The sequence below is a fragment of the Python bivittatus genome, unplaced genomic scaffold (assembly GCF_059951505.1).
Source record: "Python bivittatus isolate LINGU-HERP-01145 unplaced genomic scaffold, Pbiv_v1 ctg000020_np1212, whole genome shotgun sequence".
NCBI lineage: Eukaryota > Metazoa > Chordata > Lepidosauria > Squamata > Pythonidae > Python > Python bivittatus.
Window position 1 is genome coordinate 5,061,982 of NW_028277030.1, and position 26,853 is coordinate 5,088,834.

Below are 26,853 nucleotides of genomic sequence, written 5' to 3' on the forward strand. Positions count from 1 at the left end.
CTGGTAAGACGGAGTGGCTGTGGGTTAATGGCTCCTCTGTATCCGGGACTTTGTCATCTTTGGTGCTCGATGGGGTGGCACTACCCCAGACAGACCCAGTGCGTAATCTGGGGGTCCTCCTAGACTCACGGCTCCTGCTTGAAGAGTAGGTGGCAGCCGTGGCTGGGAGGGCCTTTGCACAGCTTTGGGTTGTGCATCAGTTACGCCCCTTCCTGGATCGGGATGCCCTTCGAACAGTCACTCATGCCCTTGCTATCTCCCAGATAGACTACTGCAATGTGCTGTACATGGAGCTACCCTTGAAGACTATTCGGAAGCTACAGCTGGTCCAGAATGCGGCTGCGCGGCTTATTTTTGGAGCCCCAAGAAGGGCCCATGTAACACTGTTGCTCCGTGAGCTGCATTGGGTACCAGTTTGCTTCCGGGTCCAATTCAAGGTGTTGGTTATCACCTTTAAAGCCCTACATGGCATGGGACCAGGTTACCTAAGGGACCGCCTCTCCCCTATGTCTTCAACCCATCCCACCCGATCGCACAGAGAGGGCATGCTTTGGACCCCCTCAGTAAAAGAATTCCATCTAGCGGGGTCCAGAAGGCGGGCCTTCTCTGTGGTAGCCCCCACTCTTTGGAACATTCTGCCCCCGGCGGTGCGATTGGCCCCCTCACTCCTGACCTTCTGAAGGGCCTTGAAGACCTGGTTCTGCCACTTGGCCTGGGGTGGGGAGGGAATACTTCAAGCAGGGGGATGGCTAGCCCCGTAGTGGCCAGCTCTCCGCAGCCTGATTTGCGATCTGCTTGGATCTTTCTTTCTTTAGTATTGTTTTAAATTTTGGATGTTTTATGTGTTTTAGTTGTATTTATAGTTTTAATCTTTTTTGTAAGTCGCCCAGAATCCCCTATTGTGGGGGAGATGGGCGGCAGAGAAATCCAATAAAATAAATAAATAAATAAATATTCACATACAATTTTTTTCCAATAAATGAATTAGAACATTTATCAAGAGTGTCTTCATGTTCTCAGCTAATATTTTGAGCCCCTCATTTTGTTAGATTGACTTATAGAGTGGCTGAAGAACTTTAAAAAATGATGACATAAATGACGCATTCTGTAAGTTATAGTACAGTGGTACCTCGGGATACGAACGCCTCTACTAATGAACTTTTCGGGTTATGACCAGCTCCGGCTGCAAAAATTTACCTCGATGTGCGAACTCCACCTCGGGGTATGACCATTTTTCCGCCCTGAGATGTGGTCCGCGGCCATTTTTCTGCCCCTGACACGTGGTCTGCGGCCATTTTTCCGCCCCTGACACATGGTCTGCGGCCGTTTTCCTGCCGCGCCACACAGCGCCCGTCCGTTTTCCTGCCACGCGGCGCCCGTCTGTTTTCCCGCCCTGCTGCGTGGCGCCCGGCCGTTTTCCCACCCCTGACGCGTAGTCCGCAGATGCCAGAACGGATTAACGGTAATTACATTGAACCTTATGGGAAAATTTTCTTCGGGGTGAGACCAAATTCGGAGGGCAGAAGGGATTAACTGGATTTACATTGAACCCTATGGGGAAATTTGCGTCGGGTTACGACCAACTCGGGATATGCCCAGAGTCACGGAACGAATTAAGTTCGTATCCCGAGGTACCACTGTATATGACTGCTATAATGTCCTTCATACCTTTGGACGTCTGTACTACGACTGGTATTAATCTGTGAAGCTCATACGTGTTTCCATAAACTATCATAGAGATCTTTCTAGAACTTTCTTTCTGCTGCTGCTGTTTTATACTCAAATGCCTGACTGTTTTTAGAAACTGGATGCCAGAACAGTGCAGCCTCATTAGCATTGTAAGCTTGTGGCAGCATCAGACATTCTTATGCCTAAACTCTGTTAAATGGAGATTTATTAAATCATGGTTTTACTACTACTTTTTCAAATGTTCTATTGTCTCGTGAAAGTTTCTTTCCAAAATGTAAATGGTTGCCTATTACTGGACACCTGGACACATGTACGGAGAACCTTACCTGCAGAGAAAGGCAGGAATGCATCTTTTTTCACAAATTTCCCTTCAGAATCGAGAAAATGCTCAGGATAGAATTCATGAGGTTTCTCCCACTGAGATTCATCATGGAGCACTGATGACAGCAATGGAACAATCTGCATACCCTAAACATTGAAAAGGAAAAAAACTACATTGAAAAGAGTGTGTCTATCTAGTACATTGCTATAGAAATTATTACAAAGAAATGTTAAAGTTAGTATTGCAAATGTATGATTTTTTAAATAATGAGAGGTAAATACTAGACATGGAGAAACAAGTTTAAAAAAACTTTAAGGGAAAAACAGGGCAATGGATAATTATCAGTTAGACTGAGTGCTCAATAACTCTTAAAACTGCATGTTACTTACTGAAAATTGTTTGTACTGTACTTTGAAAGATTGGAACCTGAAAAATTCAGTTATTTCAGACTGATTACCTTGGGAATGAAGAAGCCTTTGAAAGTTATGTCCATGGTGGTTGCATGTGGCAAATTGGTTGGAATAATATTAGCAAACCTTTGAACTTCATGAATTACTGCATCGGTGTAAGGCATTTCTGCTCGGTGTTCTGTCCTTGGCTGGAGATCTCCAATCACTTTTGCAATTTCTTCTTGGACCTTCCCTGGGGGAGCAAAACAATATTATGTATTAAGACGACTCTTTGTTTCAATGTTGTTTTAAGTCAGAGTTAATGTAAAATTTACAAATTTTGAAGGATACAGTAGTCATTAACTTAGATCTCTGGATGTTTTGGAGAACTGGTGCTAAAATGTGAAGGACCTTGGTTGTATATTGGAGAAGCACAATATTTATCTCTGAAGAAAATATTATAAAGATACAGATTATATCATTGTTAGTGACAATTCTTAAACATGATAAGATCTTATTTGGAAGTTTTAACTTGCTTAAGTACATTAAGAGATACTGCATCTGCAAGGTTAGAAGATAAGGCTGTAAAGCCAAATACATTTGTGGTGCACACCTAGTAATACAAAGCTATGATCTTTTGTTAGCTTTCCCCTGCTTCTTTTATGAATATTTGTATCCAGAGGAGAGATGGACTAAGGATTGACTATCAGTTTACATTTTCAAGCCCTAGAAAGAATGAAATGTTGGGTGGAGCACATAGAGATGAGTCAAGGTCTGATCATGGTTGGAGTACATTATTCTTAATAGAAAAGTGTCTTCAGTCGTGGCTCCTATTAGGGTGTGATCTGCTGTTCCTCTAAGAAATAGCAGTGGGGGTGATAGCATAAAATGAAAGGGCTGAAGCGTGTACATGAGTGAACCCTTAATGCAGAAGTATCTTATATCTCTCCATACTCTCACATCCATGAGTTCCTTAAAATAAAAAGAGGAAGGACAATTTATTCTTGCCTCCTATTTTCCCCTTGTTCAAGTAACACATCTAACAAAAATCTTCTTTTAATTACTTTTATATTTTTGATTGAAATCCAATAAATGAAACATGCTTACGCTGAATTTCCGGGTACTTCATCATCAGGAGTATGGCCCAGCGCAGTGTTGTTGCAGTCGTTTCTGTACCAGCAGCAAATAAGTTACCCACAACAGCTTTTAGATTTTCATTATGGAAATATCCATTAGTCATCTTCTTATTCTCCTGAAGTGTATTTAAAAAACAAAAACAAAAATAAAAGAACTATCCAGGAAACTCAGTATACCGATATAACCTAAATTCCATAAGACTAAGAGGACACTTCATTGGTGGACCATATAGTGGCCTCCAGATTCAGGGACATCATTTACCTTTTACAAAACGATAAAGGACTATTGAAGTTGTAGTCCAAAAAGTAGTGAGAGACTCTGTGCTTCTGCATTTACAGGAAAGGAAATACTGTAAAAGGGTGAATGTCTAGAAAAGTCATTGTCAGAAGCCTCGCAATCAATCAAATAGTTAACCAGCTTGCTTGCTTAGTTCCTGCCATTATGGAAAAGGGGGAGAGGGAAAGGACCGTTAGGCGCAGGTGGACTGTTATTGGGTTCTCAGAGACAACCAAGGTCGTACCAGCCTGAGATCCAAGAAGAGCTGAGATCATCAACAAGAAAGGGATGGATTGGAAGGACAAGGGGGGCTGAAGAAGGGGGAAAGAAAAAGGGTTTTGGCATGCGCAGGCTTTTAGTCTTGGCAATAACTTAGAACTGTAGACTACTTCTCAATAGAGATTTTCTTTGAACTTATTTTGAGGTTCGGTGAAATTTACTTTTATTGGGAACTGAGTTTGTCAGATTCTTACAGTCATTTATATTCAGTCAGGAATATTGGTGGCTCTACAGAGAAAAATATTGACACAGCGCACTAACCTGCTATATATTAACTTCCTTTCTTGTTTGTTTGTTGCATTTTGTTTCACCCTTTTCTCTAAAAGAAAAGCTTACAGAGCCTGATAAGACAGTCTCTGTCGGAGGCGGAGCTGGCGTCGCAGCGGTACGGTGTGCGATCTGGAGCTCCCAAGATCGCAGCTGATATCTCCGATGCTGGACGGCCCCGAAGGACCTAAGCCGTCACGTAGAGACGGCGACTAGATAGGGCACGTCCTGTTGATCCCAGGGATATCGCAAAATCTCTGGTTGATCTGGGAGAAGTCCCTGAAACCAGCGACGGAGCGGCAGCCATTGAGACTGCAAAAGCCGGGACAGCTCCAAACGGAAGAAGAAAGTGTGTCAACCGGGTGAGATGGACCTTTATTATTCAATTTTGCTTAGAGAACACCCTAAGTAATCCAAAGTGAATTTTTAAAAGTGAAGAAAAGTGGGACTAAGCGGCGAGATTAAGCCTTTGGGAAAAAATTTTTTAGTTATTTAACTTTCCCTTTTTATGGACTTGAATCTGGCAGAGTGTGGTTTATTTCATTTTTAAACTTAACTGGACTGGCTTTTCTGTTTGATACTCAATAATTTCTGATTTCAAGCATTAGGACTAAGATTTTTTTTTAGTGTTTTAAGAAGCATATTTCTTTTTCTCTTCTTTTCTCATTCTTTTTCTCTCCTCTCTCCCCGGCTGGGAAAGAGGAAAAGCGAAGCAAAAGCTAATGAAAGAAAGTAGCACTGCCACCTAGAGGCTTGGATATATATATATATATTGTTTTTTCTACTGTGACTTGTTTTAGTCATACTCAAGGACTCTTAAAAAGATAGCGAAGTGCATGACAAACTGTTTATATAGGTGCCACCTGAATAACTATAAACAAGACAGCGGAGAGTGGATTCTGAAAATGTTTAAGGTGGAAAGCCTGATTTAGTCACAAGAGCCTTGGACATTTAGTGGCAGTAGCGTACTTCTTGCTAGAGCCTTGGTTTTTTTTCTTTTTGTTTTTTCCTTTTTTTTTTTTTTTTGCTCCTTTTCTTTTTCTTCCTCTCTACCTTCTCTTCAGCTGGTTTTCTTTTTTTTTTTAAAAAAAAGAAATTTAGCTTTCTTTTCCTCTTCCTTTAATTTTTTTTAACTGCATACTATTGGATTAAGGCGGACAAGTGCCTGAAGGTTTTTCCTTTTCCATTCCCTTTTATTTCCAGGTTTTTTTTTTTATCTCCTTTCTATTGTTTTTCATTCTCATTTTGTGGAATAGTATCTGTGGTTCTTGCCTTGTTCTCTCCCTATTTTCTTTTTTCTGCAGCTTTAAGCATCAAGATGAGCAAGAAAATAACAGCCCCAATCCCATCAACGTCAGTAGCTTCCTCTTCACCTCCTGGGAGACAACGTTCAATTCAGACAATGATACAATATGAAAAAGAGAAGGAAGTGACATTACAGGCAATTATGCAAGAAATTCAGAAGATTGGAAAGAGGACAGAGAATATTGAGCATAGAATTGAAAAGACAGATGAAAGTATACAACAGATGATGACAAAATATGAGGAGAGATTTAAGAAAATTGAAGATGAAGACATACAAAGAGATAAGAAAATTGGAGATATTGATACTCGACTGAGTGAAGTCGAAAAAGCCAGGAGTGACTTGCTAGGATGGGAAATTGATAAATCAGAATACTATTTGAGATTTCAAAACATAGAGGAAGGAAAAGGTGAAAACCTTGCGGAAATAATGACAGAAATACTGGCAGAAGCATTGGAGATAACCACAGAGAAGATGTCAGATGGGATGGATGAAATCTTTCGTGTCTATACGAGATATGCAATGAGAAATAAACTACCAAGAGAAGTACACATAAGATTTACTAAAAAAACTATTAAGGCACAGATACTCCAGGTGGCAAGAGAGAAAACACTAAAGTACAAAGATAAAGAAATCGTAGTCCTGAAGCAGGTGCCAAGAAAAGTAAGAGACATAAGAAGGCAATATTCATTCCTGACTAAAGAGCTACTTAGAAGAGGAGTAAACTACAGATGGTTGATTCCAGAAGGTCTTCAGTTCACTTGGCAGGAACAAAGACAAAGAGTTGATACAGTCCAAAAAGCAGAGCTATTCTATTCAGAATTCTTTAAAGGAAAAGAAGAAGACACACAAAAGGAAGAATCGTTAATTGAGTTTCAAGAAGAAGGTGCAGCAGCAACTGGAAAAGAAAAAGAAGAAAGTGGGGGAGATGGTGTTCCCAGAGAACAACGAGAAGTAAGATCTACTAGAGCAATTAAACCCTCGTATAAAGGGTTTAACATGGAGGAAAGAAAATTGATTACGATTAATATAAATGGACTTAATCTGGCTACTAAAAGAAGGAAAGTATTTCATAAATTAGAGAAGTTAAAGTTTGATATAATTTGTCTGCAAGAAGTACACATCAAAAAACAACACGAATATTTGTTGCAGCAAAAAAAACTGGGTAAATTATTTACTTCCTTGACACAATGTAAAAAAAGAGGAGTGGTCCTATATATTAGAGATACAATGCCAGCAGAACAAATCTATGCGGATGATGATGGAAGGATCTTGATGGTTGAAATAATAGATAATAATGTTAAAATTCTTTTAATTGCAATTTATGCTCCCAATGACAATCAAGAAGAATTTTATAGGAAATTACATATGAAAATAGCTGAATTGGACTATGTTAACATCTGTATGATGGGAGATTTTAATGGAATAATGAATGATCAATTGGACTATAAAACACAGAAATTGACAAAGAGAACTGGGAAGACATTGCCAAAATCCTTCCTTCGAATGATAGAAGAAATAGACTTGAAAGATGCATGGAGAGAAAGAAATCCGGCAAATAAACAATATACTTTTTATTCAGACAGACATACATCTTGGTCTAGAATTGACATGATATGGATGTCAGCGGACTTATTTGCTAACATTCGAGAAATTGAAATACAAACAAGTACTTGGGCCGACCACAACCCAATGGTAGTTATCTGGAAAGGACAACGGAAGAGATTTAGATGGACTTTAAATAATAGGATACTAAAAGAAAAAGATTTCAAACAAAAAATAGAGAAAGAACTCACCTTCTTTTTTAATGAAAATAAAAAAGAGGATACATCATTACAGAATCTTTGGGATACAATGAAGGCTTATACAAGAGGTTTAATAATAGATTATACAAGGAAAAGAAACATAACGCAGAAAAAGACTTTTAAACTACTGGAGGATGATCATAAAAAATTGGAAGAAGAGTTACAGAAATCCCCGCAAAAAAGATATTAAAGCTAAAATGGATCTAATTAAACATAAAATGGGATTAATGGAAAAGGAGGAACTGGCACAAAAAATTAGAAGTGCTAAACAGAATTACTTTGAAGATGCAAATAAACCAGGTAGATGGCTAGCTTATAAACTGAGAAAAGAGAGAGAATCAAAAAGGATTAATCAATTAATAAATGAAGAAGGACAGATCTGCTTTGGTAATGAGGACAAGAAAAAAATTATACAAGACTACTATGGAAAATTGTATTATCAAGAGAATGTACAAGAAGAAGAAGTAAGACAATATTTACAGAAAGCGAAATTGCCTCAGATACCTAAAGACATTGAAATAATGTTAGAGGGGAATATAACTATGATGGAATTAACAGAAGCTCTAAAAAAGCAGAATGTCGGGAAAGCCCCGGGTCCAGATGGACTGCCAGTGGAATTTTACAAAACCTTCCAGGACATATTGAGCCTTCAACTATTGGAAGTTATGAATGAGGTTATGACAAAGAAGAGGATACCCCAAACATGGACTGAAGCATACATTACACTTATACCAAAGGAGGACACTGACCCACAACAGGTTAAAAATTATAGACCAATATCCTTATTAAATTCAGATTATAAAATTTTTGCTTCAATATTGGCAGAAAGACTAAAAGATATTTAAATAATTTTATCCATGCTGATCAAAACGGATTTTTGCCAAAGAGACAAATTAAAGACAACATGAGAGTAATTCTGGACACATTGGAATACTATGAGGCACACCCTGAAAAGCAAATGGCCTTGATATTCTTAGACGCACAAAAAGCCTTTGACAACGTGAATTGGCGATTTATGCTACTGCAATTGGAACAAACGGGCTTTGGTAGAAAATTTACCCAAGCCATTGAAACAATATATCATAAGCAGACTGCAAAAATCATGATAAATGGAGATTTAACAGAACAGATAGACATAACAAAAGGGACGAGACAAGGTTGTCCACTATCGCCCTTGTTGTTTGTCTTAACATTAGAAGTGTTGAACAGGAATATAAGAGAAGAGAAAGAAATAAAAGGAATGAAGATCAAAAAGGAAGAGTACAAATTGCAAGCCTTCGCAGATGACCTAGTATTTATACTAGAGGACCCATTGGAAACAGCACCTAAATTAATTGAAAAGATAGAAGAATATGGAAAAGTAGCAGGATTAAAAATAAATAAAGATAAAACAAAGATATTAACAAAGAATATGCTAGCAAGGCAAAAGAAAGAATTGGAAGAAGTCTTGGAAGAAGTCAGGTCACAAACAGGGTTAAATACCTAGGGATATATATTACACCAAGATGTAGTACATTGAAGGAGGATAATTATGTTAAACTTAAACGACAGATTGCAATAGATCTGACAAAATGGGAGAATTTACAATTATCAATGATTGGGAGAATATCCACTATTAAGATGAATATATTGCCTAGGATGTTATATCTATTCCAGACAATTCCAATTCGTTTAGGGAAAGAGTTTTTTGATGATTTAAATAAAATTGTATTGAAATACATCTGGCAGGGTAAAAAGGCAAGAATAAAGCTTAAATTACTACAAGATGCAAGAGTAAGAGGTGGGTTTGCCTTGCCTAACTGGGAATTATACTACCAGGCGACAAATCTGATGTGGGTAAAGGACTGGATAATTTTAAGAAATAATAGACTATTGACCTTAGAGGGACATGACCTGTTGTTGGGCTGGCATGCTTTCTTATGGTATAAGGGAACGAAAACACAGGGCTACTTTAGAAGGCACTATATTCGAGAGGCATTGTTTTTAAACTGGGAGAAGACAAGAAGACAATATTATTTAAAAGTTCCACGATGGATATCCACTATTGAAGCCTTTTCTTATTCAATAACATATAAAAAGGAACAAACAGTTAGATATACTGAGATATTGAATGAAAAGGGTGAACTTAAAACTATGCAAGCGTTGGAAGAACAAGGTATAAAAATGAACTGGTTCTCATATTTGCAAATACAATCTAGATTCGATAAAGATTTTAAAGCAGAAGGTATTTATGATGAGCTGACTGTTTTAGACAAAATTTTGATGGGTACTGATGAAAAGGTGATTAAAAAACTTTATGGACATTTACTAGAATTTAAGATGGAGGAAGAACAGGTTAAAGATACAATGATTGCATGGGGGAAAAATTTTGGATACGGAATTGATTTAGAGAAGTGGCAAAAATTATGGTCTCAAAACTATAAAATGACAATGTCAACTGCATATAAAGAAAACTTGTATAAGATGTTTTACAGGTGGCATTTACCTCCAGCAAGGATTGCGAGAATGTACAAGAACAAGTCTGATAAATGTTGGAAGTGTCATCAGAAGCCCGGTACATACTACCATATGTGGTGGACATGCCCAGAAGCTAAAAGATATTGGATTAAAATCCACACATGGTTGGAAAAAATGATAAAACAACATATAGACTTTAAACCAGAGACATTCCTATTAGAAATTATACCTGAAACATATAGTAAAGAACTGAAATATTTGATTGTAAATGTTCTGACAGCGGCTAGAATTGTATTTGCTAAAAATTGGAAAAATGAAAAAGTACCTATGCAGGAGGAAGTCATTAAGAAAATTATGGAATGTGCAGAGATGAGTAAATTAACATTTGAAATTAGAGAGCAAGAAGATAAACAATTCTGTATGATATGGGATTTGTTTTATCAATGGTTGGATGAAAAGATATAGTAATGTAATAGATCAGCAAATTATATAATAGAAACTTGACAAACTGATATAAATTATTATATATATATATATATATATATATATATATATATATATAATCAATGGATAAAAATGATATAAATCCTATTATGAAAGCTGGTGTTATAGACTAGTAACAAATGAATAATAATTGATAATTGATAAATATATAAATATGTGTTGGATAGATGACATGAGATTCTATATAAATGATGAGTGAAGATTATGAAAGGATGGCACAAATGATTGGTAACTGGCTGACACACGGTTTAAAATGGAAGATGGTTTTTTTTATGCCTTTTATGTTATTGTTTGTTTGTGTTTGTTGTAAAAGTTAAAAAATTAAAAAAAAAAAAAGACAGTCTCTGTCATCAGTTTAAAATACATGATAGACAAATAAAAGAAGAAAGAAAAGAAGGGCACCATTTCCAAAAGATTTAGACCATAGAATTACAGCTGGGTTGGAAAAAGACTGTAGGGAGAATGGGTTACTGTACTGATTTTTTAATTTGTTGTTATTATGATTATGATTGTGATTATTATGATCATGACATTTACACCCAAGCTTTCTATTTATTTAAACACTGATAGTGGTTTGCAACAATAAAAGAATAGAAACTAAATATAAACGTTCTGAATGTGTCATTATACTGCATATTCCTCCAAGACAGTGAATTTGGGGGGGGGGGGCAGTATATTGGCTTGCCAGATAGACATGAGATTAGTTATTCTAGTTTGCACAACATACTTGGAGGATACATGTAGTAAAACTGACCTTTGACTGTGTTTGTGGGATACTGGTCAGAACTGACAAGATTAGTGATATATACCAGAGAGATGAAGCAGAAAATGCAGAGATTTTGAACTTGAGGGATACAGGCCAAAATTTGCCTCAATTGTGGCATGGGTACTACTAAGGCTGGTAAGGTAATTTATTCTTTATCTCATAAAATAATTACGTGAAAGCTTTGATTGACTTAAGCCATGATGGACAATATTCATGGGCCCATCTGTTGATGATAACAGCTTATACAATATTGCAACCTGGAATATAAGAGGCATAAGTGATGGGGATCATGAATTAATGTATGAAAAGAAACTAAGTGAAATTTATTGAAACTAATAGCACAAGGGAAGATGTAAGAGATCTCAATGAAAGTCTGATCTTGTGAAAGTGAAGCTGATGGATATATGCAGGAAAGTGGAGGTGTAAGATTTCGTATGAATGAATAGGTTAACATGTGTATCAGAATGTCTGAATTGTTATTATCTAGATTCTTGTAGTTCTGTATGAAAGTAGAAATGACTTTTTTGAAGACAGGTTGAAGACAGGCTGCATATTATACTACCTGTGAATGGTGATGATGGAAAAACCATTATGAATTTTGGGGCAAATTGTGAATGTGATCCTGGGGAAAAGTTATTCTTTCATCTAACATGAATGGATGGGTGTGAGCAAGAAAGTGATTTCTAAATAGAAATGAGAACTGCAGTTGTTTGCTGAGTATCTGTATAGAAAAAGATCTGTTTGTTTTGAACATATGCCATTAATGAAGATTGAGAAAACTAATGACAGATAGGAGATGAAACAGAAAACGTAGATATTTTCTCTTCCACAGATCAGCCAGGGCAATATATCTAGGATATTAATTTCTGAACCAGTCTAAGTCTAGTATTTAGCCCCACAGTTCGTAGATTTTTCTCAAATAGGCAAGTGCCATCATCCTCTCTCTCCTCCATTCTAACTCTCAAATTATGTCAGGCCTTCACCCTGGCTAGGTTGGCTGCCCTCCACAGTCCTGCAGGAGCATTTTAGAAACATTCCACTTCAGCAGTATATATCTCCATGTGGGAACAGCTCTGGGGAGTTCCTAAGCCATGTGTTCCTTTCTTGCTCTCTTTACAGGGAATCTAAGAAGACATTCATCTATCCCATCTTAAAGAAATGGATACCTTGATAGAGAGCATGATGCTTGTCTGTCACTTCTTCTATCTGACCAGACTATGATGTATCTTTTCAAATTGCCCAATTTTGTGCCTCTGTTTTGTGCCCCTGTTCTACTCATTTCACCTGTGACTGAAGATTAGTGCTAATCTTGGTGATCTCCATTGTTATTTGTATTATTGTTATTATATTAATTTTATTCTTATGTCATTTTATTGTATTTTAGGCCTACTTTTTGGTCTTATCAATAATTTTAGGTGTATGTGCTTGTAAGAGGTGTTTTCTGGCCTAACGGCCATAACGAAGATTTATTATTGTTGATCAGTCCGGGCTTTAACAATATTTCCAACAGACATTGCTATTTTTAAGGTGTTTCCTATAATAAACCATTTTTTTGTTCAAGCCATAACATGACATTCATTAGCCTGCTTGGGTTAGATTCCAATTCTTCAGGAATATATACATTGCTTCTTCTAACAAGTTGGAAGGCACACTAACTGTACTTTTACACTGTCTTGGCCAGCCTTGTGCAGCAGCAAACATTCAAAATCAGCAGATGGTCATCATAGAATCACAGTATTGTAGAGTCAGAAGGGATCACAAGCACCATCTTTTCCAACCCTTTGCAGCATGCAGGAATATCAATTTAACCATCCATGAGAGGTTGCCAGTAGCCTCTTCTTAAAAGCCTCCAGAGAAGGAGAACTCACAAGCTGCATAGGCAGATTATTCCACTATTGTACAGATGTTAGCATCTTTTCCTTACATTTAAACAATATTTAGATAGCTGCAACTATACCTGAAATTTCTAGTCCTAGTTTCTGTAGCTATGAAAAATAGTTCTCATCCACCTCTGTGTAGCTTCTGTTGATGTACCTGAGTACAGCTATAGTGTCTCCCCTAAATCTTCCTCTCTCCAAATTGAACATCCCAAGTTCCTTCAGCCTATCCTCATAAGGCAAGTCCTCACATCCCTGAATCATCTTTGTTGCCTTCCTCTGAACTCTCTCTAGCATATCACTAGCCTTTTGAAATGGGGTGCCAGAATAGAACACACTATTCTTTCAGATGAAATGTCTAGTCAGTGAGATAGGATTCCTATAGATTTCAGCCATACCATTAACAGTCTCTACTTCTCTCTGCCAGACCTCCACAATAAATGCCGGGCCACTGCTTTCACTCAGGATTACATCCCAGATAACTGATGTTTTACCTACAATTGATCTGCCATGAAAATGCAGGACCTTTAGGTTTGATTTTTTCGGTTAGGCTATAGCCAGAAAAGAAGGAAGACCAACCAATAACTACCCTGCTTCCCCTACAACAGCTACCATCTCTCCCCCAGTCTGAAGATTTTAATATTTAATCCAGGCCATGTTCCATTCCACACTCTCCCCCATCTTCCTGACACACCTGATTATACACAACCAAATGGTTATGCAGAAAAATAAATGGATTGGCCTACTGAAGGCATGACAGAATAGGCTATATATTGATGGTATTTTTAATGCAGAAAAAAAAGTCTGACAGTAATTTTAGTAGCTGCAGGCTCTGAAACAAATAATCAAGAGGGAATTATTTGAAAGTGGCAGAAATTTGGTCCATACCCCCCCCCCCCAACACACATTTCTAGAGCAAGGATTTTCAGCAATTGCATGTAATTTATAAGCAGGTATATTTCTAAAAACATGTAAAAAATTTATACATGTACTTCCAGGCATGTATAAAATAATCCAAACCTCTCTTTGCCGAACAAGAAATGAATCGATGAAACTCCTCTGGTCATTTTCATCAAGATCTTTGAGGTATTCTATGAAGGTGGTCTGTATGAAATCATGGAATTCCTTTCTATTATTCATTACTTTTTTACGAGAACCCAGAAGGAACCCCAGCATGGGAAACATACTATATAGCTGAAAGAATGATGAAAGAAAACATATATTAAGGGAGTTGAATACTCTGAATGCACTTCTCAGGCAGACAACTCAAAGTATTTTTATCAGAATAATGTTCCATAAGTCTACAAAAAATAAACAACAATAGTAAGCAGAAACACATGTTTGAGGGAGCTATGGATAGTCAATATTTCTATTTCATTAAGGACCAAATCATATGGACTAAATCTCCACGGATTTATTGGGAGAGGGAGTGCTTATTTTCCAACATACTATTGAATGAGCTCCTCCTGCTCACCTCCTGTTGATTCCCAAACAAGCAATGGGAATGATCAATCTAAGAAACCAAATGCAAGTTCTAGCCAAGGAAACTATTTAGTACTTTTATAATTGTGGAGTAGAGAGAGAGAGAGAGAGAGAGAGAATAAGAGAATGAAATGGCATTTGCAATAGAAGGCTGCCAACCCCACAATGAGTGCATTTGCAAGTAACATGGACATCTACCTGTAGAAGGAAGGGAGAGGAATGAAGCATGCCTCATGATGTCACAACACGAAAAAGTGCCTTGCATACTTACATCAGATATTTGGATGCAAGTACATAAGAGTAGAATTTGAATCATGGTATCTTCATGTTCATATTGTCATTTGAACGCAATATTTCTGCAGATGTCTATGACAAGCAATATGCTTTGCTTTGCAACAAAGCATGAATGACATACATAATGCCTATATTTCATGTTTTTTTCTTCAAATAAAATATTAGATTACCATTATATTTGGGCTCCCTGAAAGCCGTATATTTTCACTGATTAGCTTCAGAAGTCGTAGAAATGTGGCATCTTCATAGTCACGTCGCTTGCCAAGTAGAATAGAAACTATGATGTTGGAAACAGCAGCAGTCATAATTGTTGTGACTTCAAATGGTTTTCCTGGGCAACAAACAATAAATCAAAACAGAACTGTGAATAAATGCCACCGCATTTAGATTAAAAAACGGCTTAGATAAAGGGAGCATTTATCATAGAAACTGATAGCCAATGCTGATGAAATTGAAAGTATTTAGGTTAAGAAATGTGAAAAAGTATTTGAATAGAAACTGATTTGTCACAGGGGCACATTTGTAATTTAATTGATCATAATCAATAATGATTTCTTTGCAAATGAGGAAGTCCTTGGGGGTAAAATCTGGATACTTCCTCCTTAAATGATTGCAGTTTTAAATAGCAAAATTGCTGCTGAGTTTCAGAAATATTTTAATTTGGATTGTCGTAGGGTATTGGATGGGAAGTACAGGCTTTGGATTGGATGGGGGTTTTTTATATGTTGGAGATTGGTGTGAGAGGCATGTTGTTTTGGTAGAGACTCCAGAGCCTACCTGGTTTTGTTTGGCATACTCTGGTGGAGGGCTGGATTGCCCCAAGTCAGACCCTGGGCCCTATCAGCTGGACTGCGGGACTTGGACCCCCTTCCAGGTCGTTGGCTGTGAGGGCAGAGAGCTGCGTAGGTTCTTTACTTCCACGGGTAGCCATCAGTGGTGGGAGCTGCACCAGGGCTGCTCTGGAAGAAGCTTGCCGGACTGTGCTTGCTGGCACCTTGCTGTTTAATGGGGGCAATGGGGCCAGCAGCTGGATGGGCAGCAGTAGACCTGTGGTGCTTGGTGGCAGTGCTGAGTGCCTTGGGGACAGCAGCAGTAACAACAGGAACAGTTTGCCTGTCAGTGGTGGTCAAAGGCTGGGCAGTCTCTCCTGGGGTGGCAGCGGTGTTTATTTGTTGGGCATCAGTGGCACACAGTCACATGCTAGCGGCATTTGGCTTTCTGATGGCGGTGGCTAGCCGGATGAGGCTGAGGACTGGTGGCAGAGTTCCTTATGGCCTCTTGAGCAAAGAACCTTTGTTTCCCTTTTTTGGGAATCAAAGGAGGATGATCTTGGAACCAAGAAGGGTTAGCAGCAGTGGAGGGCTTGTGCCTGGAGGTTGCTGAGGATCCCTTTGTGGGAGCCATCTTGTCTTCTTTGCCACCGGGTATGTGAAAAGGATGGTGTGGTGACTGTTTTGTGGTCAGTCAGAGATTGCTGTCTAGATTTCATCATCTGGATGGCCTGGTGACTCTTGGCAGGGTTGTGTTGTGGACAGTGGGTGACCCTCCCTCTGTAAGGGACTGATTCCTTCTGGGTAAGAGCCAGCTGGGGAGGCAGTAGTGGGGTCTTGTGTGTGTGATGGCTGAAGGATAGGTTGGTAAAGGATGATGGTTGTTTGTGTTCCTGGGGCACTGAGAGTGAGTGCTAAATTGCCCAGGGATTCACATATCCCCCCCCCCCCAGTTGTATGTGTTTCGTTGAGAGATGTGGGCATCCTCTGTTTTGAGATCTGAGAAGTCTGAGTTGGGGGATATTGGGACTTTGTGGGGGGGGGGGATAGGGGTGAGTTATGGAGCTAGGGGGGGCTAGGGGAGGACCTTTGCACAACTTCATGTTTTGTGCCAGTTGTACTTGTTCCTAGATCAGGAGGCTCTACACTCAGTCACTCATGCCCTGGTCATTTCCTGAATGGATGTGATGGAATGGAATTATGAAGGCCAGACTCAGGGAGGAAAACATGTTCTTTCATCTCCTGAGGAGCGAGGGAGAGATAAGAGGATGAGGCTGGCACCTCCCTGAGGAATTCATAGTGTTGTGACTGGCATTACTTGGGAGCTGGAGTTTCAGTCTGGGAAAATTCTTGCTAGAGGTTGTAGCTAATAAACATTGCTGGACTGAATTTACATGGTCTCCTGGAGTTCCTTGGGCTAGGCCTGACATCAATCTTCCCAGACTGAAACTCTAGCTCCCAAGTAATGCCAGTCACAACACTGTGAATTCCTCAGGGAGGTGCCAGCCTCATCCTTTTATCTCTCCCTTGCTCCTCAGGAGATGAAAGAACATGTCTTCCTCCCTGAGTCTGGCCTTCATAATTCCATTCCATCACAATGGATTACTGTAATGCACTCTACATGGGGCTGCCCTTGAAGACTATCCAGAAACTTCAGCTAGTGCAAAATGCAGCAGTGCGGGCGGTTATGTGTGCTTCTAGAATTGCACATGTTACACTTCTGCTCTGAAAGCGCAGTTGGTTGCCAGTTTGCTTCCGGGTCCAATTCAAAATGTTGGTTATGACCTTTAAAGGCCTAAATGGCATGGGGCCTGGTTATTTGAGGAACTGCCTCTCCCTGGTTTCATCTACATGTTCCATCAGGTCTGGCAGAAGGTATGTTGTGTGTCCTATTGGCCAAGGAGCTTCATTTGGCCGGACTCAGGAGAATCCTGCCCTTTGGAACATCATTCCCCTTGAGGTGGGATTGGCTCAAACCCTGTAGGCCTTCCAGAAGGACTTTAAAACTTGGTTTTGTCATTGAGCCTGGGAATCACATAAAAGTGTGGAGTCCATTAAATGGTTGCACTGTGTTTAAGTTTAGAATGTACTCTCCCACATTTTTATTATAGTTTTTAACTGTTTTAACTATATTTTTAATGGTTTCATTTTCAATTATTTTGAATAATTGGTTTTTTTTTTTACTGAGTGTGCTACCCAGAGTCACAACATGAGATGGGGGCTATTTAAATTTAATAAAAAATAAAAAATAAGTTGTGGACTGATTTGAGTATGAGAGGACAAGCTAATCCTTATGAGGGCAAGCTAATTCATTAGTTTATTTATTTATACAGACATACAATTTTTACGGCCACCCAACTTATACAAATAACCTTGGGTGGCTAATATCCATCAAACCATTATAAAGGTGTAAAACAAAACAAAACAAGGACTTCCCCCTCCCCCAAATTAAAAAAAAAATCACACTCCAACTAAGGTACTATAATAATCCCATACCAAACTACACATGTGCTGGGCTCACCTCGGATCATAACTGAGTACCTGGAGGAATATAACCAAGCCTAGTCTATTCTTATCAACCATCCTTGCTTCCACCACAGCCATATACCATTTCATATATTATATTTTGTTTTTTAAACTTCTCATCTCTTACTTTTTGAGGATCTCACCAACTCAATATAACTTCAACTTTAACATGTGTAAATAAGTAGAATAGTAAGTTTTGATCCATGATGGTGGGAAATATAAAATAGTCTAAAGGACCTGTTGTAATTTGAATCTACCATACCAAAATTAATAAATTAATGGATTCATTTAAAATCCTTTCTTGCTTTAAAATTAATTGATCTAAGCCAAAACCAATTAATTTAATTTTAAGATATCAAAACAATTTTCTGTGGCAGTTAGGATAGTGGCCACAGACAATATTTTATTTTACTTGAAAATTCTCAGATCATTGAATGTAAATATATTGTTATTCTGGTTTGCAAAAATGTAGACAACCATAAATGCCAGTGATTAAAGCTTTGTGTACCCCTTTGCTGCTATCCTACATCATGCAGAGTTTTGCAGCTCTACTATTGTGTGCTAGACACATCCAACACATTTTATAAGCTGAGGAGCCTCAAGGACCAATATTTTGGAGAATATGGAATTATTTCTCCTTCTATATTAGCCACCAGTGAGGTGTCCTGATGAATAAGTGCACCAATTCCAGTTTGATTCTGTGCTAAACTAACCATAAAGGGGAATCTAATATTGACAATTGAAAACCAATACTTTTGTTGGAGAATTTGGAGTAATACTATAAATCACTTAATACATTTAGAAAATGTGTTTATGTTCTTTGAGAACCTGCAACATGATTATCATTGACCTAAAGCAGGGAGGAGCAACATATGTTTACAACATGTTTTCATCTTTGCATATAGGGTTACAGCCCTAACACTCCTCCCTTAATTATACAGAAAAGTAAGCCTAGAGCTTTCATTTATAAGAGATAGATTAGATTATACAGAATTAGCTATTCAAGGGTATAGAATAAGAAACTATTCCCAGTATGAACACTACCAGAAAGGACCAGACAGTAAACACGACCAGATGAGCTAATTCTACTTTATTGTAAGGATACATTAAAGAATCTTGTCTGAAAGTACAAATCTCCCCCACTCCTCTTTACAGCCCAAAAAACTAGGGAGGATCTCTTCTGAGCCTCTTGTACCACCCACATTCCTGCTGCAGGCTAAGCTGCCTTTTATCTGACCGTTCCCTTGTCTGCATCTCACTGCCCTGTCTCCCAAGTTCATCCCCACATACCATTACACATCCATTAGTCACATTTCTATAATATGAATTCAAGAAAAATCCTGTTTAGTATATATTGGACAGCTAGACATCTTTGCAGGAAAAAACTGATAGGTTTAAGAATTGTTGGAGAGAAGGTACTCCAAAAGCAGTCCTTGTTCATTTGATATAATCTGATGAAGTTATTTCACATTCTATATTTGTCCTGAAAGATACTACCTACCTGCATAAGTCTTAACTGTTTTCGTCAAGATGCTACATTCTTCAATGATTTTGTCTTCAATAGTCCTCCTGCCCATTCCGTAGTCCCGTAAAGTGGATAATGTAAACCGTCGCATCACTTTCCAGTTCTCACCATGAGCAAAAACAACACCTGAAATGAAGACATGAGGTTAAGTTTAAGATCTGTTTGTATCAGCAAAATTCCACCATTATAATGCATATCATCTCTTTTGAAGTTATTTCCAGAATTGTTAGATTATCAAAAATAAAGGTTGTGGAAAGCAGTTTGCTTCTATCTGATCTTTACACCAAACATGTATTGATCTCTTTCCAAGAGAACTGGAAATGCAGTGGACATGCTCTGAGTGATTTATTAATAAGATCTGAAGGTTAGTTAAAAGTGGTAGCTAAGAAAAAACAACGTATGATGCTTATGATGAGTAAGTGTTGAAGACAAATGTGTAAAATACCCATTTGGTGCCTCTTGCCAGGAGGGGTGGCAGGAGTTCATCTTTGGGAGAAAACAGTCCATCCTTCTCTACACATACCAGCCACTTCTGACAATTGCTAGAGGCTCGGAACAGGCCCTGCAAATTTTAAGTTTCCATAAAGGTTGGACCAAATTGTGTATTAGGGAAGAGAAACTGGCAAAAACATTGCCCAAAGCAAAGCTATGTATAACTATGTACATATATGAGAAGAAAAATCAAGAAAAATGCTTATAGAATACTGGGACTCTCCATACCCAAATTTTCAAAGAAGCAGAATCAAACCTGTTGGATGTATGTATGGAAGGGGGTGGAATGTATGATTGCTTTTACTACAATATTGCTATTTCTTTTTATTCTCCACCCCCTCCATTAGCATTCGGGCATCAAGTCAAGGTGGCAAAATAAACATTTTTCTCTGTCCTGTTTGGATTTGCAGACGCTGTCCCAGTTCTCTGAGATTACTGCCTGTGAAAACCTCAGGTGAAAAGTTCTACATGATACTTATCACACATCTGCAAGAAATGCCAGCTATAATCCAGAGTGAAATAACTCACCAAAGCCCTTTGCAAATTCCTCAAAAAAGGGGATGACAGCTCTCTCTGCAAATACATCCGCCTGGTTCACCAGAGCCTCTTTGACTGTCTCATAGCCAGTCAGCACCACCATTTCCTGGAATCCCAGTTTGATCCGGAAAACGGGGCCATATTTTTTTGACAACTGGAATTCAACAGATGAAAAACAAGAAACAATTTTTATCAATAATTGAAAACAATTAACGATAATTAAATTGATTGATTTAATTGATTGGGTGAGTGTTATTGTATGTTTGAATGGAGGGTCCACTAACTAGGGAAGCCAGAGGCCTGGAATTGGGGGGAATTGGAGTCCCTGGGGGGTTTAGGGCAGGTCATACTATTCAGGTGGTGACGGGGAGGGCGTGTTATGACAGGAATTAAAAGGTAGACCACTCTCGGGGAAGATGCCCCTGGTGTTTATTACCGGTGGCATGTTCCAGCCCTCTGGACTCAGACCCAGGCCCTTGACAGCAGACCTATGGAGGCCCTGGCTTTCGGCTGCTGCTTCTTAACGCCAGGTCAGTTAACAACAAGGCCCCCCTTATATATGAACTGATCACTGAGAAGTGGGCTGCCTGGCATGTATCACCAAGACCTGGATGGGCCCTGAAGGGAGGGTGCCCCTTTCATAAATGTGCTCAGCTGGGTTTACAGTTTGGCACTGGCCAAGACCCCAGTGCAGGGTAGGAGGGGTAGCTGTTGTCATCTGAGAATCTCTGTTGGCCTTCAGGGGTGCTGCTCTACAAGTGGCTGGTTGTAAGACCCTGTTCCTGAAGCTGGGTTCACGAGAACAGTTGGGATTGTTGCTGCTGTACCAGCCTCCCTGCTGCATAGCAACCTCCCTGCCTGGAGGCTGTCTTGGGGCTGGTGGTGGAGTTCCCCAGACTTATGGTTCTGGGGGACTTCAATTGCCGTCCCTGGGATGCGCCTCGGAGGTGGCCGGGGAGTTCATGGCCACCATGGCGGCTGTGGGCCTGTCCCAGATTATTCGCGACCAGACTTGGGACAGTGGTCTCACACCAGACTTGGTTTTCTTGTCAGAGCAGTGGCAAAATGATCTGAAGAGGGAGTTACATCTGCCCCCCTTGTTATGGTCAGATCATGCCCTGGTGACCTTAAGATTCTCTTATGCTACCCGCCTCCACAGGGAGATAGGACTCATTCAATTGGTCTGCCCCTGGTGACTGATGGACCCAATTGGGTTCCAAAGGGAGCTTGGGGTGATACCTGAGGATCTGCTGTGTGGTCCAGTGGAGGCCTTGGCTGCTGCCTAGAATAGGAAGGCAGCGAGGCCTCGGACAAGATCACACCCATGTGACCTCTCTTGTTCCATTGAGCCTGACACTCCCCGTGGTTTACGGAGGAGTTAAGGGTCTTAAAAAGGATTAAGAGATGTCTAGAGCACTGCTGGAGGAAAACAGGGACTGAATCCAACCGAATACAGGCTAGAGCCACTATTAAGGCCTACCCTGTGGCGGTAAGAGTGGCGAAACATCAATATTTCTCCACTCTTATTGCATCCGAAGAATGCTGTCTGGCGGCCCTGTTTAAGATCACCCGATCCCTTTTGGGAAAGGGGGGCCTGGTGGCCTATTTACAGGGCTGCACAGAGGAGTTTTCTGGGCATTTGGAGGATAAAATCACTCAGATCCGTTCCCAGTTGAATTCCAAGCATGGGGCATGGCCTACGGAGGTGCCCAGGGTATGGATTTACCCTGGTATCTGGGAACAGTTTGATCCTGTTGGACCTGAGGAAGTGGACAGGGTCCTCCAGACTGTTAATGCCACCACTTGTCAACTAGACCCATGCCCCTCCTGGCTGGTCAGGGCCGCTCAGAAGATGACATGGGTCGGTCTAGGTGATGGTGAATCCATCCTTGAGGGAGGGGGTGTTCCTGGTCGCCTTTAAAGAGGCACTGGTGCATCCTTTCCTCAAGAAACCATCACTGGATCCCACCGTACTGGACAATTTTTGTCCAGTCTCCCACCTTCCCTAAAAAGGTGGACAGTACGGTGGGATCCAGGGATGGTTTCTTGAGGAAAGGATGTACCAGTGCCTCTTTAAAGGCGACCAGGAACACCCCCTCCCTCAAGGATGGATTCACCATCACCTAGACCGACCCATGTCATCTTCTGAGCGGCCTTTTTAGGGAAGGTGGTTGAGAAGGTAGTGGCATTGCAGCTCGAGAGGATATTGGAAGAAACGGATTATCTGGACCCCTTCCAGTCAGGTTTCAGGCCCAGACATGGGACAGAAACAGCATTGGTTGTGCTCATGGATGATCTCTCGCAGGAGCAGGATGGAGGTAGTGCATCCATCCTTGCTCTTCTTGACCTCTCAGTGGCTTTCAATACCATCAACCATGGTATCCTTTTGGGCCGACTTAGGGAGTTGGGTGTGGGCAGCACAGTTTTGTGCTGGTTCACTTCCTTCCTCCCAGGTCAGTACCAATTAGTGTTAATTGGGAGTGAGAGGTCTGGCCCATGGCCCCTCTGTTGTGGGGTACTGCAGGGTTCAGTACTCTCGCCACTCCTGTTTAACATCTACATGAAACCACTGGGAGAGGTCATCCATCACCATGAGATGATACCCAGTTATACATCTCCATCCTGGGTGATTTGAGTAATGCTGTAACCACCCTTTCACGGTGCCTGGGGGCTGTAGAGGTCTGGATGGGGAACAACAGGCTTCAGCTGAACCCTGGTAAGACGGAGTGGCTGTGGATTGGAGGCCCCTTTGTATCTGGGGGTTTACTATCTTTGGTTCTCGAAGGGGTTGCACTTCCCCAGACAGGCCCAGTGCATAATCTGGGGGTCCTCCTGGACACAGGACTCCTGCTCAAGGAGCAGGTGGCAGTCATGGCCAGGAAGGCCTTTGCACAACTTCGTGTTGTGTGCCAGTTGTGCCCCTTCCTGGATCAGGAGTCCCTCTAATCTGTCACTCATGCCCTGGTCATCTCTCGTTTAGACTATTGCAATGTGCTCTACATGGGGCTACCCTTGAAGAGTATCTGGAAGCTACAGCTGGTTCAAAATGCGGCTGTGCGGGTAATCATGGGTGCCCCAAGGAGGGCACATGTAACACCTTTGCTGCGAGAGCTGCATTGGGTTCTAGTTTGTTTCCAGGTCCAATCCAAAGTGTTGGTTATCACCTTTAAAGCCCTACATGGCATGGGTCCAGGTTACCTGAGGGACCATCTCACCCCCATTACATCGACCTGTCCCACCCGGTCCAGCACAGAAAGCATGTTGCAGATCCTGTCAGTGAAAGAATGTCAACTGGCAGGCCCTAGGAGGAAAGCCTTCTCTGCCCTATGGAATGCTCTCCCCCCAGAGGTGAGGCGGGCCCTGCCCTCCCAATTTTTCAGAGGGAATTGAAGACTTGGCTCTGCTAACTTGCCTGGGGCAAGGAAAGATACAATAGACCCTGGGGATGGCTGGCACCTTGACGATGCGCCCTAAGTCTATTAACACCTATGTAACATCTGCCTCTTGGAAGTATTATAAAGGAAGGGTGTTTTTAACATATTTTAAATAATTAATATTTATCTATGTTAATCAATATTTATTCTATTTTTACTGTAAACCTCCCAGAGTCACCCCACAGTGAGATGGGCGGTGACAAATTTGAAATATAAGTAAGTAAGTAAGTAAATAAATACATAAATAAATGATCATATGAAGAATTTTGTTTAAAATATCATGTGTCACAATCCAAGCTGGAGGTCATGTTATTTTCATTTTCTGTTTTATGGCATATTGTGATGCTGTTATTTTTGTTATGATTTTTAATTTTCATTTCATTTCATTTATACAGTATGTATATCACAAAGAAAAAAGAACCCTTATGTAATAAAAGGATCGTTGCAACTGAGATCATCATGCCAAACTGATGTTTCTCATGAATTCTAAAGGAGTCAACCGTGCAGGACTTTGTGTGAATATGAAGCCTGCACAAGAGATATACTTAATATTCCAGTATTTTCCAAATTTAGTTTAGTGCTGGACATAGTGGAATTTTCACTAAAAGAGAAACTGAGCCTCTGCCACGTTGTTGAAGGGATCATACAGAAACTTTCCAATTGTGCCCCTAGGACTTTTTGAAGGTGATCATGTGAATTCCTTATGGAAGAACTTAAAATATATTTTCATGGATGAAGCTGAAAATCAGGAAAGTTACTCCCCTCTCCTTAATATAAAACTGTAAGAGAAGCTTGGGTGGGGTGTTCCTTCCTGAAGAGATTGTTTTAATTACTTATAATTCTGCTTAAAAGGTACAAACATAGGAGCCCCTCTAAGAACATCTATCAAGTCATTCAGCTTAACAGCATTTATATTTCCTCAGAGGCTAACTGGGATTTTGAACCATCTCTGTAAATCTGAATAAACAATTAGAAAAAATTTACGAACAAAAACAAAAACAAAATTCTTGAAATAATCCTACCTGGATATTTAAATGTATTCGAAGAGTAGGTAAATGCCCATTTTTTAAATATTTCCATAACATTGAAAACCAACACGGAGCACATGAGACTTATCTGAGTAAGTTACCAAGATTTTGTGCTATGTCAATAAACTTTGGCAAATAACACTCCGGCTTGTTCATCATCAGGCTTTACCTTGATCATTGTTCTGAAAGGCCTCTTCAGATCCACCAGGTGCAGATTTCCCAAAATGGGTATGGTCCTGGGTCCCGGGGGAAGATTTGGAGAGCTGTCATTCCAGGAACTGCCCTTCTTCAAAAGGGAAACAATTGCAAGAATAAATAGTAATAATATTAAAATTGGTCCAGTCCAATCCATTTCCTTGTTTTCAGTAATAATTACAGTTTTCAGTAATAATTACAATGAATTCTGCAAACCGAAGTGACATAAGCCTGTTTTTCAAAGCTTAGCATGAGGCATCGCCTGTCTACTCTTCCTACTGAATCATCAGATCACCCTATATAAGAGAGGACATTGAACTTTGCCCTTTGTTTCTCTCTCCTCCCCAGGAATTTGATCTGAACTTGTCTACCTATGGGTGGGATCTACAAAACTTTTGCGAACAAGTTTAAACTTATTTGAACTGTGCAACAACCCAGCTTTTAGGACAGATGTTAATAATATTTTATATAGACTTTGGGGTAAATGTTTCACTATTCAGTTAAGGATGCAGCAAATGGAATCAAATTAATCATTACTGGGCCCAAAGAACAACTGAGATGTGCTTCTTGAGTAATTATTTAGCCAATTATTTAGCCAAGGTTTTCACATAATGATAAAGAATTTTCCATATCTCTGTGAGTAGGAAAAGGGGAGTATATTCTGTTTTCTGCATGATCCCTTATTTGGGCAAAACAGGTTTCTGTGACAAACTTTCACTTTGCTTGTGGCACTGGGATCTTGGAGGGTTATGGAAGCCTATCTGCATGTGCTGATTGGAAGATATGTTGTAGGGTAGAGCTGCCACACAGTTAAAACCCCTCATCTCATTTGGAAGCTTCCTTGGCATTTGCACACGATTGGCACAAAAGTGAGGGTGATGTATGTGAATTGCCATACATGGCTGCAACTGGGTTCTTTTGATTTCCTCCACCTTACATGCTGAGGAAACATGTCCTCCTGTTGCCCCTCCCTCCCTCCCTCTGACTGTGCTCCATGACCATCAAATTTGGAGCTGATGCACAATCTGGGGCTCTTGTTGGATTCACAGCTTCATGAGTACTCTGGTGAGGAAGACCTTTGTTCATGTTCACTTGATGTTCCAGTTGCATCCATAGCTGGACTGAGAGACCCTCAAGACAGTCACTCATGCTTTGGTCACTGTGCATCTGGACTACTGCAATGCACACTACATGGGGCTGCCCTCGAAGACCACTCAGAAGCTGCAGCTCTGCTTCTTGAGCTACACTGGTAGGCTTCTGGGGGCAACTCAAAGTGCTGGTTATCACCTGTAAAGCCTTTCATAGAACAGGGTCCTGTTACTAACCCTTGTCTCTATCTATCTCTATCTCTATCCTATACATTCTGATGGAGTTGGCATGTTCCTAGAAGTCCTGCTTGTTTCATTGAGACATAAATGTTCTAAATCAGTCTCTTATCCCAGGTAAACAACCAGCCTCATAATGCAACTTAGCATTTGGGGCCACCCATCCACCTTGCT

At 40.1% G+C, this 26,853-nt stretch overlaps 1 protein-coding gene across 1 annotated transcript in view; it reads right to left on the reverse strand.

The window, feature by feature from the left end:
- LOC103055810 (cytochrome P450 2K4-like) overlaps nt 1-25,609 on the reverse strand; it is a 32,200-nt gene extending 6,591 nt beyond the window's left edge. Inside the window, exons 1-8 of the mRNA XM_088133802.1 lie at nt 25,329-25,609; nt 20,689-20,851; nt 19,645-19,794; nt 15,018-15,178; nt 14,092-14,265; nt 3,508-3,652; nt 2,469-2,653; nt 2,016-2,157 (exon numbers count right to left, since the gene is read on the reverse strand). Coding sequence (XP_087989928.1) covers nt 2,016-2,157; nt 2,469-2,653; nt 3,508-3,652; nt 14,092-14,265; nt 15,018-15,178; nt 19,645-19,794; nt 20,689-20,851; nt 25,329-25,511 — 1,303 coding nt within the window. The 5' untranslated portion in view covers nt 25,512-25,609. The remainder of the gene's footprint in view (nt 1-2,015; nt 2,158-2,468; nt 2,654-3,507; nt 3,653-14,091; nt 14,266-15,017; nt 15,179-19,644; nt 19,795-20,688; nt 20,852-25,328) is intronic.
- Between the last annotated feature and the right edge of the window lie 1,244 nt (nt 25,610-26,853).